Genomic DNA, 18,162 nt, shown 5'->3' on the forward strand with positions numbered 1-18,162 from the left:
AAAACAAAACAAAACAAAACAAAACAGAGACAAACTTAGATCTCTCCATCTCCAAAGCTCATTCTTTGTGTATCATACAGTGGGGCCTCAAAACCAAGGCATCCGGGCTGGAGATGCTCTGCCCAAGGCAATAGGCACCCAAGTGATGACAGACACAAGCCTGCCCTCTCCCATGAAAACAGAAAAAAGGGGGGTGACTGGCCTGGCTCTCAGGCCGAAAGTTGCCTCTGAGCTATCTCAATTACATTTAATGAGGACCTCAAAGGCAAAGAGCAGCAGGGAGAAAGGCGGGCCTGGGTGGAGAAAGGGAAATCTGGGCGTTCTCCCTCACTGTGAATCTAGGAGATCTGATTTCCGAGGGGCTGAGCCAGACAGGGTGGAGGGTCTGTCTGCCATCAAAGCAAGAGACCCTTTCTCTGAGGGATGCCTCCTCTTCATGGCTTCCTCCCCAGCAAGTCATCAAGCCTCCTCAAGCCCAGGTTTTCTCATCTGTAGGACACAGAGAGAATGGGCCCTGCAACCTTCCCAGGATTTCAAGGCATAAAACTGCACTTTTGAGGGATGATCCTTTGAACATGGGCACTAACATTAGCGTCACTCTTCTGGTCAGAGCTCTTCAACTCACACGTTGCCTCAGACGAGTCCTTTCTCTCTGGGCCTCACCCTTCTCATCTGTGAAATGAACAGCTTGAGCTGGATGCTTTTTCAGGGTCCCTCTGGCTCAAGTTTCTTGGCTTTTATGCTGGGATCACTGAAATCGTGCTAGTCACGAACAAGGCCCAGCAGCTGTCTACACACCCCTGTCACGGCTCTTGCCCCCATGTTGTCACTGTCTTTCTCCTCCAGTAGATTATCTCTAAGCCTGAGATCAGGCCTTATCATCTCTCATGCAGACTGTCCCACTAGCCTCCTCACTGGATGCCCTCCAATCTGTCCACTCGTGGGATCTCTCCAGAACCTAGCTCTCAACACATCATCCCACACTCTAAAATGAGCACCTCTTTCCTCAATCTAAAACCCTCTCCTGGCTCCCAATTCCCAATAGAATAAAGCTCCTCATCCTGCTATTCAAGTGTCCTCCTGATCTGGGCTGGCTGGCCCTGCAGACCCTCCTCCAGACCCTTCCTGCCTCGCTGTTTGTGCTTCAGTTTGTACTGACCTCATAAAAGTAAGTGCTCCCCTCCCCCACACACCCAGCTGGTTCCATGTCTCCGCACATTCACTGATGCGGTCCCCTCTGCCTTAGCTTCCCTTTTGCTCTCCATTTCCACCAACCCACATACTGTCCTTCTTCATCTAACTCACTCCTACTCATCCTCCAAGTCTCAGCTCAGGCATCACCTCTTCCAGGAAGCTCTCCCTGATGGTCTAGGTAGATGTCCCTCTTTTGGGTACCCACAGCCCCCCTGTGTTCCCCTCTAGCCCACAGGAAACCTCAGTACATTCATCTTCCCTACCCAACTGTGAATGCCGGGAATCCGGGAACTGAGTAATATTAACCACAGAACTTCCTGCTGGCAGTAGTACAAGACATGGCACGTACTAGGCTCGTAACATTCACTGGACTGGCCTCTCTTTCAGAAATGCAGTAAGCTCCCATATGGCCTCTCCCCCCAGCTCCTCTGCAGCAGAGTTTGGCCAAGTTATTAATAATAATAATAATGCTTCTGGCTAAGGAAGCAGACACCGTGTGCTGAACACTTCACCTATGTCATCTTATTTAATTTGCACAATAATCATGAGAAGATTCATAACCATTTAGGAACTGGCCAGCCCATCAGATGGACAACTGCCTCCCTCCCACTGTTCTAAGGGAAATTTGGGGAGGGAAAACGATTTAGGTACTTTTCATCACAGATATGATGACAGTGATTCTAACGTGGCTATAGAGAGGAAAATACTGGCTTTGTTCAGGTGAGGGCAGCATCCTAGAATCCAGCAGGAAATCACAAGGCCCAGATCTGCGGTCATATTATCCCTTTAAAAGGGTATAAAAATCACATAGCTACAAAGAAATGGATCGGTATTAGGGAAATGGTACATATCAGGTGCTATTTGGGATAAATTTCCTTCCAAAATATTAGAGGACTCATCCTGATGAGCCCATGGGGCTCTGGCTTGTTACCTTTGTTTTGAAGATGTGCAGTGAGGATCCCGGCCGAGTTGTTTTGTTTGCTACATTACACCTCTAGGGGGCAGGGTAGCCCCACAGATTATTTGCCATCCTTATCTCTCAGCTTTCCATCCTGATCAGAGCCTTGATGGGTATATTAGGCAGAGAGGCAATTTTCTGATATATTTGGCGGCGGGGTGGGGGTGGGGAGAGGTGCAACATGAATCTTTTCTATCAGAAAACATAGTTTTCTCATTTGCTACTTGAGAAAACCGAGGCTCTCAGAGTTAGGTGACTTGCCCAGAATTGGAGAAAAGTCCTCCTTCCATGGTGCTGCATTTTCCCTGACTGCTAAGGCCCCTAGAGAGATTTGGCTCTTAAGTGTTTGAGAACAGGCTTCCCCACATAAATGCTTTCAATGTGGATGCTTGGAGAGAGATCAAATAACTTCCAGGAGAAAGTCGGAGTAACTAGCAAACTACCTGGCCCTACGTGAGTTACATCAAAAGTGGAAACCAGTCATTTACTCATCATCCTTCTCCAAGACCAGGGTTTATCCTTCTTCCAGGGAACACAGCAGGAAAAGAGTCAAAGGGGCTGAGTCTTATTTTGACTCTAAGACCCCATGCCTGGCCCAGGGTCTGAACCCAATAAAGACTTGATGAAAAATAAGTCACTTTCCACTAGACTGGGCAGACTGTGCATGGGTCCTATGCATGTCTCTTTGCTCCTTTCAGAGCAGAAGATCCTGCACCAAGGGGCAGGACCATGGTATGACATGGCCACAGTGTGGGAGGGAGAGGTAACGATGAGTGGACTGGCCACGGCGTCCCCAAAGTTTTGTCTGACTCTGCCACCCTGACATCCTACCAACTGGAAAAATGAGTGAGTGCAAAAAGCACCAAAGAGTGGAGGCCAAACCACTCCTGGGAGCATGAGGACAAGGCCACACAGGAGCCAAGAGGATTCTGAAGTGGAGTTATTTCACACCACCAGAGCCCTGGAATGAGGAAAGACAGAGGCACCTCTGGCCATTAGTGCACCAAGGCTTAATCTGACATTCATTTGTCTATTCACTGTTTCCTGGGCAGCTAATGTGTGCTGTGCTGCATGTTTCCAAGCTGCTTGCTCTCTCACTCATGCCCAGAGCACCTGCCATAGGCAACATGCTCTCGATACGTGTCAGTTCAATCTCAAGCTGAAGGAGCTCTCGATCCAGTAGGGAGGACACAAGATGCAAACAAAGAACCAGGGCAAAGTGCTCGTTTCAAGGGCCAGAGGTAACCAACATGGGAGAGGGAAACCAACAAACCAACATGGGAGAGGGGACAGGGCAGCTTGGCCTTGGGAAGCAGATGGAGCAGCAGCCCAGGGGAAGGAGGCAGCATGAGTGAAGACCGCAAGACCATGAGCAGACTGCGCTGGCTAATGAGGGGGTACGCCAGCCCTTCTGGCTGGAGCACAGTGTATGGGAAGGGGCCTGGAGAAGAGGCGAGAGGAGAACGGTGAGTTGGGTGCCGATCCTAAGAGGGCTCTGGGTGGCAGGTGGAGGAGTCCTGCAGAAAGCTCGGCCTAGCTGTGTGTTACCAGAAGCTTGATGGAGCAAGAGCAGGGGAGGCATCTATGAGAGGAAACTGTGGCAAAAATCTAGGCGGCAATCAGGAGCCGGACCCTGACTCGACTAGTGGCATCTGGAGCTCTGCCGGGGGGTGGAGGGGAGGCCAGAGCTGTGCCTGGAGTGTCTTTAAAGTCTTTCTACCTTGCCTGCGGGAGGCCATGGTGTCTCACAGACTCAAGCCAGACACTTCTGGGCCCCATGAGCTTGTGTAACCTCAGGCAGGTCGCTGTACCTCTCTGATCCTCGTTGCCCTGTCTGAACAATGAGGTTAATACTACCCCTTCACTAACCTGGCAAGGGACTCTGCAAATGAGATAAGCGGCCAGACTGCATGGTGGGTGAGAGCACTGCAGATGGACCCTAGAGCCTGCCACCTGGGCTCCTTCGAGCTCCTTCTCGGTACTGCTGCTTATTCACTGAGTGACATTGGGCAAGTTAACCAACCCTTTCTGGGCCTTGGTTTCCTCATCTGTGAAATGGATTTAATAACAACATCCACATCAAAGGATTCATGTGACAACCGAATGAATTAATACATGGAAAGCGCTTAGAACAAATAGTGCTTGGCACTCAGTAAATTCAGTAAAAAGAAGGAGGAGAGAAGAAGAGGAAGAAGAAGAAGAAGAGCTAGCTATTCTTACATAAAGCCACATAGGGTGGCACCTGGCACACAGAAGGCTGAGACTCACTCAGCATGTGTGTGGCCTCTTCTCCATGCTCCAGGCCTTTACTATGCTCTCAACAAATTCAGAGGCCCCAGTAGGCAAGGCAAGAGGTGGTGGGGGATGAGATGAAACAGTAGCAGAGGGCAAGCCTGAGTCCAGTCTTTCTCCCACATAGGCCCCCGTCTGACACCAGGAGACACCTACTCCCCTCAAAGCCCTCCAGCCAGGTACTCAGCCAGAGGCCTGCCCTGCCCTGATCCTTCCTTCCTCCCAGATCCTGCACACCCCCACCACCCTTACTGCCTGTTTTGTGCTGAGCACTGTCGCTGCCATGGGCTAAGCCTGGCACCCTGTGTCTCTGGCCAGTAGGAAGGGGCTCTATAAGTGCTGAGAGCACGGTGTTTGCTCAGCCTGGGGGCCCCTCCTGATCTGTGCACGCAGCCAAGAAATTTTGTGGATGACAACAACCCCATTCCTGCCCCAGATCTAGACGGAGAAGCAAGACTCCTCTAATTCTCATTCAACTCAACATTATCATTTCCTCCCACACAAGTATAATGCTCCCAACACAGTGGGGGGAAAATAAATGGCTTACCCTCCTGGGAAGAAGGAGAACCCCCCCACCCCGGGAAAAGCAACCAAGACCCCAGAGGAGACACACTTCCCTGGGGCCCCTCCCTGGGCTCACTCTCATCACCCCCACTTCCCCCAGTGCCCTCGGCCCCTGCAGGAAGCACACTGACACAGCCCAGCAGCCACGCAGTAGACCATGCATTGCCCTGGCTGTCAGGAACACCAGGCCAGGCCCTCTGGTTGCTGTCCCCCAGTGTGAGCTAGCTTGCAGGGTGGGTGGGCGGGGGAGGAGGTATGCCTGGAGGGGGGTGGGCAGAGGATGGAGAGTTACCACCCAACCAGCTACAGCCCACCACCGCCTACAGCGGAGCCAGAGCTGGGCCCCATGCACAAAGCGTGGGAAATACAGCTCTCTTCAGTGTAGAGTGTCTCAGCAGTGCCCCCCAGCACACCCATAAATCATTCCAGGCGCCAGAACTCCAAGGGGGGCCAGGCCAAGATCAACCAGGAACGCAGAGCTCTTCTCTGATCATCTGGAGAGGGGCGGCCATGCCAAGGATAAAAGACCTGAATGTTGATGGAGCCCAGCAATGACTAACAAACAAAGAAGCAAACAACCAAGCAAAGCCCTCACATCCAGAAGACCAGTGGCCGGAAGGAGGTTGAGCCTCCTCTCACTCTATGCTGCACTAAAAAGGCCACACCCAGAGCACAGCAGAAGGCAGACTGGCATCCGGGAACCTGTCCAGAAGAGACAGTGCAGGAGGATGTGGGACTCCGGCGGGGGGGCGGGGGGAGTGGAGTAGGACATGGGTGGGGGTGGACAAGACAGCCACTTTCAGCTGCAGCAGAGCTAAAGTTCCCAGGACCAAAAGTCTGTCTTCGGGGTAGTGTCACCTCGGGTGGGTCGCTTCACTCCTCTGAGCCCCCTCAGTTTCTTCAGCTATAAAATGTGCATTGTGGTGACAGACCCACAGGGTCGCGGGGAGGACTGAATTAAATCCCCAGGCACACGGGGCCCTCAGCAAGCGGCAGCTGGCCTCTCTCCCCTCTTTCTCCGCCAGAGGGAGCCTGGGGACCAGAAACGTCTATAGCCTGTACCAGCTTTACCTATCCTCCCCCAGTGCGGCAGCCTCTGCTGCGAAAACTCCCACCCTGCCTGCCCTGGCTTCCCGAGGCAGCCTTCTCACCCACTCCTTACAAACCCAGAACGGCCCGGCAGGGGAGTCTCCTCGGCAGCTGTGGTGGCAGCAATGGCTACCGCAGCAACAGGCCCCTTCCTGATGCCTGGCTGCGAGGGAGAGTGGAAAGGAGGGAGACACAAGACCCTCTTCCCTCCCCCGTTGGCGCCCCCACTCATCCCAGCGTCAGCTCCTCCTGCTCAAATCCTCTAGATATCTAAGGCTCTCCTGGCCTCTCCCAGCTTGTGACCTGGCCAGGTCCCGAAGCCAACAGACTCCTGTGGGTCGCCAAGCTCTGGTGGAAAAATGACAGGCCTTGGAGCAGGTGGACTTGGGTTCGAGTCCCAGCTCTGTTAGGAGCCAGCAGCATAACCTTGAGCAGAACCCTTTCATCTTGGAGCCTCGGTTTCCCCATCTCTAAGATGGAGTTGCTACTGTTCACTGCACAGGGCCTGTTGTGAGGCCCCAAAGAGGCAAAGGTGGATGTGCAAATATTTAATATATGGTTAGGAGAGATTTAAAGTACTATCTAAACCCTCCTATTAATCCAGTTGAGGAAAAGAAATCCAACAAACAGCCTGGAGGGTTTACAAAAGAGGGACAGACAGAGAGGCAGGCCTGTGCGGATGGCAGAAGCACAGAGCTCAAGAGCAAATGGGCTTCCAGCCAGCCAAGAGATTCAGATCCATGGCTGCAGGATGGAGAATCTGAGGGTAATGGAATCCTGGAACTGGGAAGACCCAGATCACTTCACTGGGCTCTACACCGGATTCAGGAATGGTGCTTTCTCTGGCTCTTCCCGACACCCACTGGGCCTCTACTGGACATGTCCAGCACCACCCCCCACCCCGGCCAACCATCTCTTGAGTCAGTCCACTGCATCACCATCCAGCCAGGTTGGAAAGTTCTCCCTGAATTATCCCCCAATTTCTGCCTGCTCCTGGTTCTGCTCCCTCGAGCCACACATAATGAGACTATCACAGACCTGACCACTCTGGAAAAGTATTCCACAGCCAGGCTCAAGGACCACCATCCGTCCAGTCTCTTACTCCCACTCCCACCAGGGGCCTCTCCTGAAACAGCCTCGTTCAGTGGGTCTGACCCCTTCCTTCCTCCAGCGTGGGACCCACACAAGCAGTCAGTCTACGGGGAATGGGCTCCCAGCAGTCATGCCTGGACAGGAGAACCCATCTCCCTCGCCCCCGGACTACTCTGGGGCAGCGCACACCAAAACTCAGCTGAGGGTGCACTGCAGCGGAGCCCAGCTGAGCCCTCGAGCTGCAGCTGCTGCTCCTGGGGCCCAGCCATCTCAACCCAGCACCCCAGCCTGCTGCCTCACCACGGGGGAGTTGCAGAGAGCTGTCTCCCGGCAGATTTCCTGAGGCAGAAGGCTTCCCCACCCCCAGCCCAGCCTCCAAGAGACACTCCACTGGTTGTGGCACATGGTAGGACCAGCTGAGCAGTGAGAGGAGGGGGAAGGCTGTCCATTCGCTAGAGGACTTCAGACTTGCTCTGTAGTGTGGCTGTATTAGTCACAGAACCATCAAATCTAAGCTGGGGGACCTTAAAGAGCATTCGAGGCAGACAAGATATGGGGGGGAACTGATGGCCCGAGAGAGGAAGGGACTCAGTCAAGGTCACGAAGCCAATCTGCAGCACAGCTGGAAGGGGGACCCAGGTCTCCTAACTCCCGGTTCAGTGTTCTTTCCAATACAGCAGAAGGGAAAGCAGGGAGCCTTCAGGGAAGCCCTGTGAGCCTGCATGCCCTTGACTCTCTTAGCCTGACATTTATCTCGACCAGCTCATGGTACTGTCTGCAAGGAAGAAGTGGACCCAGCCTATGTCCCACCAACCCAAGAGATACTGCCAACATGTCCCAAATAGGCTGACACAGGCCCCAGAAGAGAAACTGGCACTGATCCAACAAGAGGGAAGATCCGTAGACTTCCCTTCCTGGTAGCTCTTTCATTGGGTGGTGTTTTTCTCCAGGGTGGAGAGGGGTGGTCTTTGAGGAACTAGCCAAGGGCCTGGCCTCCATCTTTGCTCCCCCATCTCTGCTCCCCCCGCCAGAATGTGCTGCAGTTCCCCTCAGAGGGGCGTCTCAGCCTCCAGCAGCCATTCCGGTCCCCACCTGCCTATCTGGGAAAGGATGGGTCTGAGACCGTCAGAGACAAGATCAGGCCTGCACTCAGCACCTGCAGAGGAGACCCAAAGGTTGGTTGGGGGGGCGGGGGGAGAATGGGGGCTTTCTTTCCCTCGGGGCTCTGAGGTGACACCATCAGATAATAAAAATCCCAAGCAGCACCTCCAAAATAAATAAATAAATAAATAAATAAATAAATAGCCATCCTCTGGGAAGGGTACAGCTAGGCGGTGAAGAAGTGGAGGGGTGATGACTGCTGTAGGCCCTCACTTCGTGGTTTTGAGAAAGAAGAGACACCTGCACTCATCTGGCCAACCCAGGCTGGGGTGGCTAGAGAATGGGAGGCGGCTGCTTGAGGAGGACCCAGCTCCTCCTGACAGGCTGGGACGGGAGAGGAGGACATGGAATCAGGCACAGACTTCTTACTTTATCAGCCATACAAGTTGGAGAGGGAACTAGAGGGGAAGAGCTGGGGTGAACGGAGGGGTGGATGGTGGTACGAACACACGTTCCTTACTTTCTCTGGAGGGTTGTGGCCGGGCTGGTGCTGGTACTGGTGCTGTGGCCGCCGCCGGCCCCGGGGCTGGAGCTCCTGGATGCGCCACGGCTCATCTGGCCCCGCTCCCGCGGTGGCCGGGGCCCCACGCCCACCGCCGCCGAATAGCCGGCTTCCTTCTCGCGGCCCGGGTGAGCTGGCCCGGTCTCCCGCCCGCCACGCTCGCGACCCAGGGCTGGGTTCTCGTGGTGCAGGTGGCACTGGGCCACGTCGCGCTCGCGGGCTGGGTAGCCAGTAGTGTCCTGGAGCGGGTAGGCGGCGTCCCGCTCCTTGTCCCGATACACCGCCTCCCGGTTCTGGTAGGCGCCGTCCCGGTTCGGGTAGCCCACGTCCCGAGCCGCCTGGTGGAACTGGCTCTCCCGCAGCTCTCGGTGGTGAAACTGGGTCTCGCGCAGGTTCTGGTACTGGCTCTCGCGGCCGGGGCTATCCCGCGCGCCGTGGGGGTCCCGGTGCAGCTCCCCGCGGTGCAGCTGGCTCTCCTCCCTCAGGTCGCGGTTCTCCTGGGTGAGCTGGTCCAGCTGGCCCTCCAGCTCTTCAATGCGCCGCCGCTGGGTCTCCAGCAGCTGCTGCTGGCTCTCGATGATGTTGTTCAGCTCCAGCAGGTACTCCACCGCCCGGTTGGGGCTCTCGGATCCCGGACCGCCCGGGGGCCCCGACCCCGCCTCCATTCTGGCGGCCCAGGGGCAGGGGAAGGGGCAAGAGAGCCCGGTCCCCGCTCGCTCGCGGCGCCACCCTCCCCCGGGCCCAGCCGGGGGAGGGGGCCGGCGGGACGCGAGGGCGCGCACCGGGCTCGAGGGCCCGGGGGCCCGGGGGGGCCCGGGAGACAGCTCTGGGGCCGGCGGCACCGGGAGCAGGAGCTGAGGCTACCGCTGCCGCCGCCACCGCCACGGCTCAGGAGGACGCGGCCCACGGCGCTCCGCCCGCTGCGGAGTCACTGCGCAGCGCGGCCGCGCGGGACCGCCCCGGCCGCCGGCCCGCCCCCCGCCCCTGCCCCCCCCCCGCGCGCCCGGCCCGCCCCCGCGCGCCCCCCCTGCCGCCGCCACCCGATCCCGAAGGCAGACCCGCCCTGAGACACTCGTGCCGGCCGCAGCATAGGCTGCGGGGAATCTCTCTGTGCCACCGCTCCCAGGGGCTTCACCCAATGCAGCCCAACGGAGGCCTCCATCTCGGTCCGTTCCAATGTCCCTGGGGTCGTCTCAGCCCAAGATCCTCATCTAAGACATCCCTGGAACCCCCATTGCAGGCAGCCTCCGGATCCGGGCCTCCTGAGGACTCCGCATTCCCTGGGCCTGCCAATCCCAAGTGTCAGATTCCACATCCCATCCAACCCCGGGACGTCCTATCTCAGGCGACCTCCCTCCCGCCCACATCCCGGGTAGTCCCGGGATCTCTCATCCTAGCCAGTCCCTGGACCATTCTTCCATCTCAGCCAGCCCCATGTCCCTCCAGCCCAGGGAGGCCACAGCTCCCACTTCCCAGGCAGCCCCCAGAACATCACCTCCCTTTCCCCACAGTCATCACAGCCATTCACCCCCCACTGCAGCCAGTTCCTAAACTCTCCATCCAATGCAACATCCAGATCCCCCACCCCTTCAACCCCAGGATCACGAAGGTTACCCAGTCCCTGGGTCCTCCAACCAAGGAGGTCCCAGGATCCCATCCCAACAAGTTCTGGGACTCCCCATCGCAGCTTAGGATCAAAGCTCCATTCATTCCTTCAACTCTCACTTTCTGCCCTCCTTTGGAAATGCTCTCCATTGTGTCCATCGTCTTCATCCAGTGGAACTGTACCCATCTTTCAAGACTTAAATGCCACCTTATTGAAGCCAACCTTGATTTCCCTGGCCAGAAGTGCTCGCTTTCTCTCTTCTCTCAACCTCCCATTTCACTTCTTTACACTTCTCTTGTGGTACTATGGGACAAGTGGATCTCTGCTTTAAAATGCATTCGTTTGTGTTCTTATTTTATGTCCTCTGCCAGGTCAAGCTCCTTAAAGCCAGAAATAGTGAGACAAAATGGATTTAAATTCTATCTTCTGTCTGAACTTCCATTTCTTCAATCAATAACGCCTGTCTGGTAGGAGTGGTATTAGAAAAAAGCAGGTAAAAACATTTGGCACAGAAAGCACAATCCACAGAATAGGAGAAAATATTTGCCGATGGTATATCTGATAAGTGTTTTGTATTCAGAATACACAAAGAACTCTTAGAGCCCAACAACAAGAAGACAACCCAATGTTTTTGAATGGGCGAAGAATTAGAAGAGACATCGCTCTGAGGAAGATACAAAGGGCCAATAAGCTCATGAAAAGACACTCACCATCATTAGCCACCAGGTAAATGTAGATCAAAAACCACAATGAGACACACACACACACACACACACACACACACACACACACAATGAGACTTATGTGCTACCCATATGGTGTTGTTTTGGGTTCCTGTCATAACTTTCACAATTTCCAGAGCCTTTAGTGTCCTCCACATGAAGGAGGAGGCTGTCCTTAAAGTCTTTGCAGCAAGAACCCTCTTAGGTGGCACCAAGCTTGACTTCCAAGCAGAACTGTACATCTCTAAAGAGAAAAATGAAGGCATCTACAGCTTAAATCTGAAGAAAATCTGGGAGAAGCTTCTGCTGGTGGCTTGTACCGTTGTTACCATTGAAAACTTGGTTGCTGCCAGTGTCATATACTCCAGTAATAGTGGCCAGTGAGCTCTGTTCAAGTTTGCTGTTGTTCCTGGATCCACTCCTACCGCTGGCCACTTCACTCCCCGAAACTTCACTAGCCAGCTCCAGGCAGCCTCCCCGGAGCCATGACTTCTGGTGATGTCTGGTCCCAGGGCTGATCACCAGCCTGTCACCTAAGTGTCTTATGTTAATCTGCCTACCAATGCTCTGTATTACACAGACACTCCTCTGTGCCATGTGGGCATTGCCATCCCGTGCAACAACAAGGCAGAACCCTCGGTGGGTCTGGACCAGGAAGTTCTTTCTGTGCATGCATGGCATCATCTCCCATGAGCACTCATGGGAGGTCATGCCTGATCTCTACTTCTACAGAGATCCTGAAGAGATTGAAGAGGAAGAGCAGGCCACTGTTGAAAAGGTTGTGTCCAAGGAGGAATTTCAAGGTGAATGTACTGCTCCAGTTCCTGAGTTTACTGTTACTCAACCCAAGGTCCCAAACTGGTCTGAAGGTGTGTACGTGCCTTCGGTGCCTTTCCTAGAAGTTCCCTGCTGAAGACTGGAGCGCTCAGCCCACTACAGAAGACTGGTCTGCAACTCCCACTGCTTCAGCCACTGAATGGGTAGGAACAACCGTTGGGTGGTCCTTTGGGATGCAAAATGGTGTGGTCACTTGGGAGAGCAGTTTGAAATTTTCTCAGAATGTTAACCATAGAGTTACCATATGACCCGGGAATTCCACTCCTAGGTACATAGCCAAGAGAAATGAAAACATATGTCCACCAAGAAACGTGTACGTGAATGTTCATAGCAGCATTATTTGCAATAACCAAAAAGCAGAAACAATCAAATGTTCATCTGTTGATGAATGGGCAAACAAAATGTGCCATATCCACACAATGGAGTACTTTTCAGCCGTAAAAAGGACTGAAATAATGATCCATGCTAAAACATGGATAAACCTTAAAAACATTATGTTACGTTATGCTAAATGAGACACGAAAGGCCACATATTGTGGGATGCCTAGGCGGCTTAGTTGCTTTAGCGGCTCACTTTTTATTTTGGCTCAGGTCATGATCTCAGGGTCGTGAGATGCAGCCCCCTCTTGAACTCCATGCTGGGTATGGAGCCTGCTTAAGTTTCTCACTCTCCCTCTTCTTCTGCCTCTTGCTCCCAGCATGCGCTCACTCTCTCGTTCTCTCTCTCTCTCTATTAAGAAGAAAAAAGGGTCACATATCGTGATTTTACTTATATAAAATTCCAGAATAGGCAAATTCATAGAGACAAAAAGCAGAGTAGTGCTTGCCAGGAGCTGGGGCATGTGTTGGGGAAAGGGGAGTGACTACTAACAGGTATGAGGTTTTTTGAGAGAGAATGAATGTTCTAAAATTAGATTGGTGGGACTCCTGGGTGGCTCCCTTGGGTAAGCCACCGACTCTTGACTTCAGTTTGTGTTTTCAGGGTTGTGAGATGGAGATCCGAGGTGGGCTCCTTGTTGGGCGGGTAGTTTGTTTTAAGACTCTCTCTATCCCTTTCCCTCTGTCCCTACCTCTTTCTCTCTCCCTCTCTAAAAATACCATAAATAAAAAAAATAAAATTCAATTGTGGTGATGGTTGCACAACTCTGTTAATTAAAAACCACTGAACTGTACATTTTTAAAGGGAGAATTTTATGATATGTGAATTTTATTTCGATAAGGCTAGTTTAAGAAAAAAACAAATACCTTGCACAGAGTGTAGCACATAACAGCAATTACAGTAGTAATAACTAACACTTCTATGGAGCTTACCATGTGCCAGGCACTGTGCTAAGCATTTTACATTACATCACTTAATCCTTATGACAATCCTATGAGGTAGGTAGTGTTATTACCCCCATGTTACAGGTAAGGAGAGTGAAACCCAGAGGTTGAATGACTTGCCCAGGGTCACAAGGAGGCATAGCCAGGATGCTCAGAGTTTTCCTTCTCGCTTCTTCATACCTTTTCTCAGTACTTTATACAAAAAAGATGCACCATCTTTGTGTTAAGTTAACACATCCATCAAACACTTCTATTCATCCAGTGAACACTTACAGAGTATTTATTATGTTCTAGGCAATACCTGCATTCTCATCCTTATCCTTGCTTCTTTCATTCAGATTCCCTGTGGGGCATGGGGTGAATGGGTAGGGAGATTCATTCACAAAATACTTGTTGAGTCTCTACTATGTGTCAAACACTGTTCTAGATGCTGAGGATAGAATAATGAATAAAATAGACAACAACCTCTAACCTCATGAAGCTAACATTCTAGTAGAACAGAGAGACAATAAACAAATAGAAAATACAGAGCATGTTGGATGGTATACTAGATGTCTTTGCAGATGTCATCAAGTTAAGGTGAGGCCATACTCCATTAGTGTGGGTCCTAATCCAATGACTGGTGTCCTTATAAGAAGACAGGAACTTGGACATAGACACACACACACACACATGCACGCACGCGTGCATGCACAAAAGGGAATGACATGTGAAGACAGAGGCAGAGATTGCAATCTACAAGCCAAGGAATGCTAAGCATTGCCAGTAACCACCAGAAGGTAGGAAGAGACAAGGAAAGATTCTTCCCTAGAGACTTCAGAGAGAAGCATGGTCCCACCACCACCTTGATTTCAGACTTCCAGCCCTCAGAGCCCTGAGAGAATAAATAAATTTCCATTGTTTGAGGTAACCCAGTTTGGGGTACTTTGTTATAGCAGCCCTAGGAGACTAACACTGGTGCTCTGGAGAAAGACCAAACAGGGAAGGATGATAGAGAGCCCTGGGTGAATCAGACATAGCCTGTGCCCTCAGGGAGCTCCCGGTCTAGTCAGAGAGCTCCAACCATAAGTCACAGACAGGACTAACAATACAAGGTGTAAAGGACCAGAGCGGAGGCACAGCAGGACTGGGGTGCTGGGATGTCTTTATGGCTGTGAAGGTATTTGAGCTGAGCTTAAAATTTTAACAGGTGGAAGTGGAAGAGCTGAGAAAAATACCTGTTGCATGGAGCCACGTGTGGTGGGAGGAAAGGAACGGTCAGTAAAACAGTGTGTGTTTGAGGAGCCACACACAGTTTGGTTGAAGAGAGCACAAGATATAAGTGCGTGAGCAGGTGTGTGTGTGTGTGTGTGTGTGTGTGTGTGTGTGTGTGTGTTGTAACGGATAGGAGGTAGTGGGAAGACATGGCTTGATTTAGCTTAGAGAAGACTCCATTGCCAAGCTGGAGCATCTGGACTTTCTCTTACAGGCAATGAAAAGTCAGGAACATTTTTGAGCAAGAGAGTAACATGGTAGGCGGCGACGGGGGCTCCACATGGATATCATATGTACCAAACATTACACACCACAAGGTGAGTTTTGTCTTGGTTCATTGTTATTTGGTTGAAACTGTGGTACTACCTTTTTGTTTTTTCCTGCCTGCTGGCTCCCAGGGTCATTTCCCAGAAGCCTCAGCCTCTGGCATGATTGCTCTAATTCTCCTTATCCTAGGGCCGGCTTTGCCAAGGAATATGGAGCCAGAGCAGGAAAGAGCCCTGAAAAGCACATCTCACCATTACCAGTATCCAGTCAACAAGAACTCATCACAATAACGAGAGCCAGGAAATATTTTCCTCAGATGCAAAGGTGGCACCTGTTCAAATTGGTTTTTCCTGTTGGGTTCTCACAGCTCTGTCCATAAACAGATCTTCTCTTATACTGGTTAGCTGCCAGACACGAGATGGGAAAATCAAAAAATTTTTAAAAGTCATTGTTCTTTCCATCAAAGAGTTTACAGGTCCAGAATGTCAGAGCAGAAGTGACGTTAAAGATTAGCTCACTTTTCAGATGAGGACGCTGAGGACCCAGAGAAATGATTTGCACATACTTGCTGTGTGATCAGTAGGCTACAGTTCCTTACTTGGGCTATTTCCTGAGGTCCAGTGTTCCAAAGAGTCTTAAGATTGCAGACTATAAAGAGCAGAATGCTAAGGAAGTGCCTATCTGTGAGGAACATAGGAGAACGAAGAAGGAAGGGAAAAGGAAGTCTCTCATCTCTGTGGGGATCCCTAAAGAGATAGCAGTGCTTAAAACTGAGACAGCATTTAGCTAATTAATTAATCAACTTTCCAGTCCTCTTTCCCCTAGTGGGGGAAGGGACAAGATATATCCAAAGTGCCTGTCAGTCTTGGAACAGTCTCACAGAAAGCAATCTTAATAGGCTAGTCGGGAGTTTTGTTTCAGGAAAAATTTTCTCTCCGAAGAGGATTTGTAAGCTTGATCCTGTCAGAACATAAAACCACATAACCCAATGTGTTTCCAAATTTGTCCTAGCTGCCATAAAATTTTGAGCCAAATTCAGAGTCCAATTATAATCCAGTTCATTTTGGGTACCTGGCAACATCTATTCGTGCTTCCTTTACATGGTCTCTGGTCTGTTTTCTTCCACATTTTTATCCCTAATTGTCTTTCTTTCATGTTATAACTGATGAGCCTCCTAATATCCTCTTTAAGGTAGGCGGGATATAAATCTTACATAAACTAAACTATATTTACAGATGCTAAGGGGATTTGAACTAGTGAAGAACATTTGCAGGAACAGATGATATTTGGCCTAGAAGAGAGCAGGCTTGTGAAGACATGATTACTGGCTTCAAATATCCAATAGGCTGTCAGAGGGGCAATGCAGTGGAATTATTGTGCTTAGCTCTGACGGGCACAATCAGAAGCAATGGATAAAAAGTACAGGAAGACAAATTCCCAGAGGGCAGAAACTTCTCAGAGGCAAAGCTTAGCAATGACGGTGAGTTCACTATCATGGGATGTCTTCATATAGTGGCTGGATGGCCTCATTTGGAGGGCTTATTGCATAGGGAATGTAAGCACTGGATGGAAGGGTTGGATGAGATTATTTAAAAGGCCCTTTCCAGCCCTAATAGATGCAAAATACAGCTCTATGTGTAGAAAAGAAGACTGGGGCGGGGGGACAGGTGGGGAAAGAGACAGGAAAAATACAAAAGTTCATCAAATGCTAGAACATTCTAGTCAGAAGCAGCAAACCCTAATTGCTTCCAAGATCCTTGTACATGGAAAAATGGTCCACAAACAGAATTCCTGGCCGCAATTTCCCCAGTCTTATTCCATCTGACTCCTACAGGGCAGGAGAAACAAAAAAATCAGCTCCATTGCTCCTGCTGCTGTTATTCAAGAAAGAGCACATCAAGACCTTTAGAGCTGGAAGGAGCCTTAGAGATCCTATTATCCCAACCCCACACTTTAGAACTGGAGAGAAAGAGGCCCAGAGAGTGGAAGGGGGCTCCCTGTCTACCTGTCAGCCCCTTCACTGACCATGTGGTACTAAGGGGCAGAGACAATTTTGTTTGCCCTTCAGTCCCCCACCTAGACGGGGCTGCAGGTCCTTGGACATGGTGAATGCCCAGTAGACAGATGGAAAATGGAACTGAATCGCCCAGAAGAGCTGGAAGTAGAAGCTGGGTCTTTTGGCACCCCCACCCGCAGCCCACAATACTTTCCATGACAAAATTTCATCCACTTCAATTCAACAGACACTGATTTGGCATATCTGTGTGCCAGGCCTGGAGCTATAGCAAGAGAGGAACAAGAGGCAGGCTGTGCCCTCAAGGAGCAACCGGCTCCTCCTGGGAGCTGGGCTCTTCCTTTCTTGGGCCCTGCACACCTGCTGTTCTTTTGGCGTAGAAAGCTCTTTTCGCTGCCTTTGCCTACTTACTGCCTATTCATCCTTCAGATCTCAGTTCAAATGTCAATTCTTCAGCGGCACCGTCTCTCACTCCCAGATGAGGCAGATCCCTCTGATAAACGCTCTCAGTGAGTCTTTCTCCTTCCTTGAGCTTAGCAAGTATGTAATTACATATTGATTTGTGCGGTTCTTTGTTTGCTTTCCTCCTGCCTCCTTCACTAGACTATTAGCTCTACAAGGGCAGATACTCCGTCTGTTACGCTCCCCACTGTACCACGAGTCTGGCAAAAGGCCTGGAACATGGTAGGTAAGCAATAAGCAATCTATGTTTGTTGAATGCATGAATCAACAACCTAATGGGGTATATAGATAGATAAATCATAACTACAGTTCACTGTGATAAGGGATATATGGTAATACAGAAATCAATTCCGTAGGAGGGAGAAAGCCAGCTCTTGTATCAATGGATCTGGCCTTGTAGAATAATTACACTGCCAGACAATCAAAGCAGGGAACTGACAGCATAGCCTTGAGAAAGTGCCAGTTGGGGGCACCCGGCTGTGTCAGTCATTAGAGCATGGGACTCTTGATCTTGGGGTCATGAGTTCAAGCCCCACGTTGGGTGTAGATTACCTAAAAGAAGAAAGGAAGGAAGGAAGGAAGGAGGAAAGAAAGGAAGGAAGAAAGAAAAGAAAGTGTCTGCTGTGTTTACACAAACCAAAGCTGTGAGTACCTGGAGACTCACAGTAGTTCTGCCACAGTGGCACAGACTGGGCACCTGAGTACCAGGCACGAAGGGCAGAACCAGACATTGGGCTGGCAAGACCAAAAGGACGCTGCTGGTATTTGAAATCCACAGATCTCTCTGTTCCTCAGTGATGTCCTCTACAGGAGAAAGACCCAGAG

The 18,162-nt window shown here is 51.3% G+C and overlaps 1 protein-coding gene and 1 pseudogene across 4 annotated transcripts in view; one reads left to right on the forward strand and one right to left on the reverse strand.

Annotated features, from left to right (window-relative positions):
* Positions 1-9,578, reverse strand: part of LOC111139804 (IQ motif and Sec7 domain 2) — a 76,801-nt gene extending 67,223 nt beyond the window's left edge. For all 4 annotated transcript variants that reach the window (XM_022492207.1, XM_022492206.1, XM_022492205.1 and 1 more), the window contains exon 1: positions 8,811-9,578. In XM_022492207.1, the coding sequence (XP_022347915.1) occupies positions 8,811-9,517 (707 nt within the window). In that variant the 5' untranslated portion in view covers positions 9,518-9,578. The remainder of the gene's footprint in view (positions 1-8,810) is intronic.
* Positions 9,579-11,273: 1,695 nt separating this feature from the next.
* Positions 11,274-12,265, forward strand: LOC111139807 (annotated as a pseudogene).
* Positions 12,266-18,162: the final 5,897 nt, after the last annotated feature.

Source organism: Enhydra lutris, unplaced genomic scaffold (genome assembly GCF_002288905.1).
Source record: "Enhydra lutris kenyoni isolate GAN:26980312 unplaced genomic scaffold, ASM228890v2 scaffoldscaffold119, whole genome shotgun sequence".
Taxonomy (NCBI): Eukaryota; Metazoa; Chordata; class Mammalia; order Carnivora; family Mustelidae; genus Enhydra; species Enhydra lutris.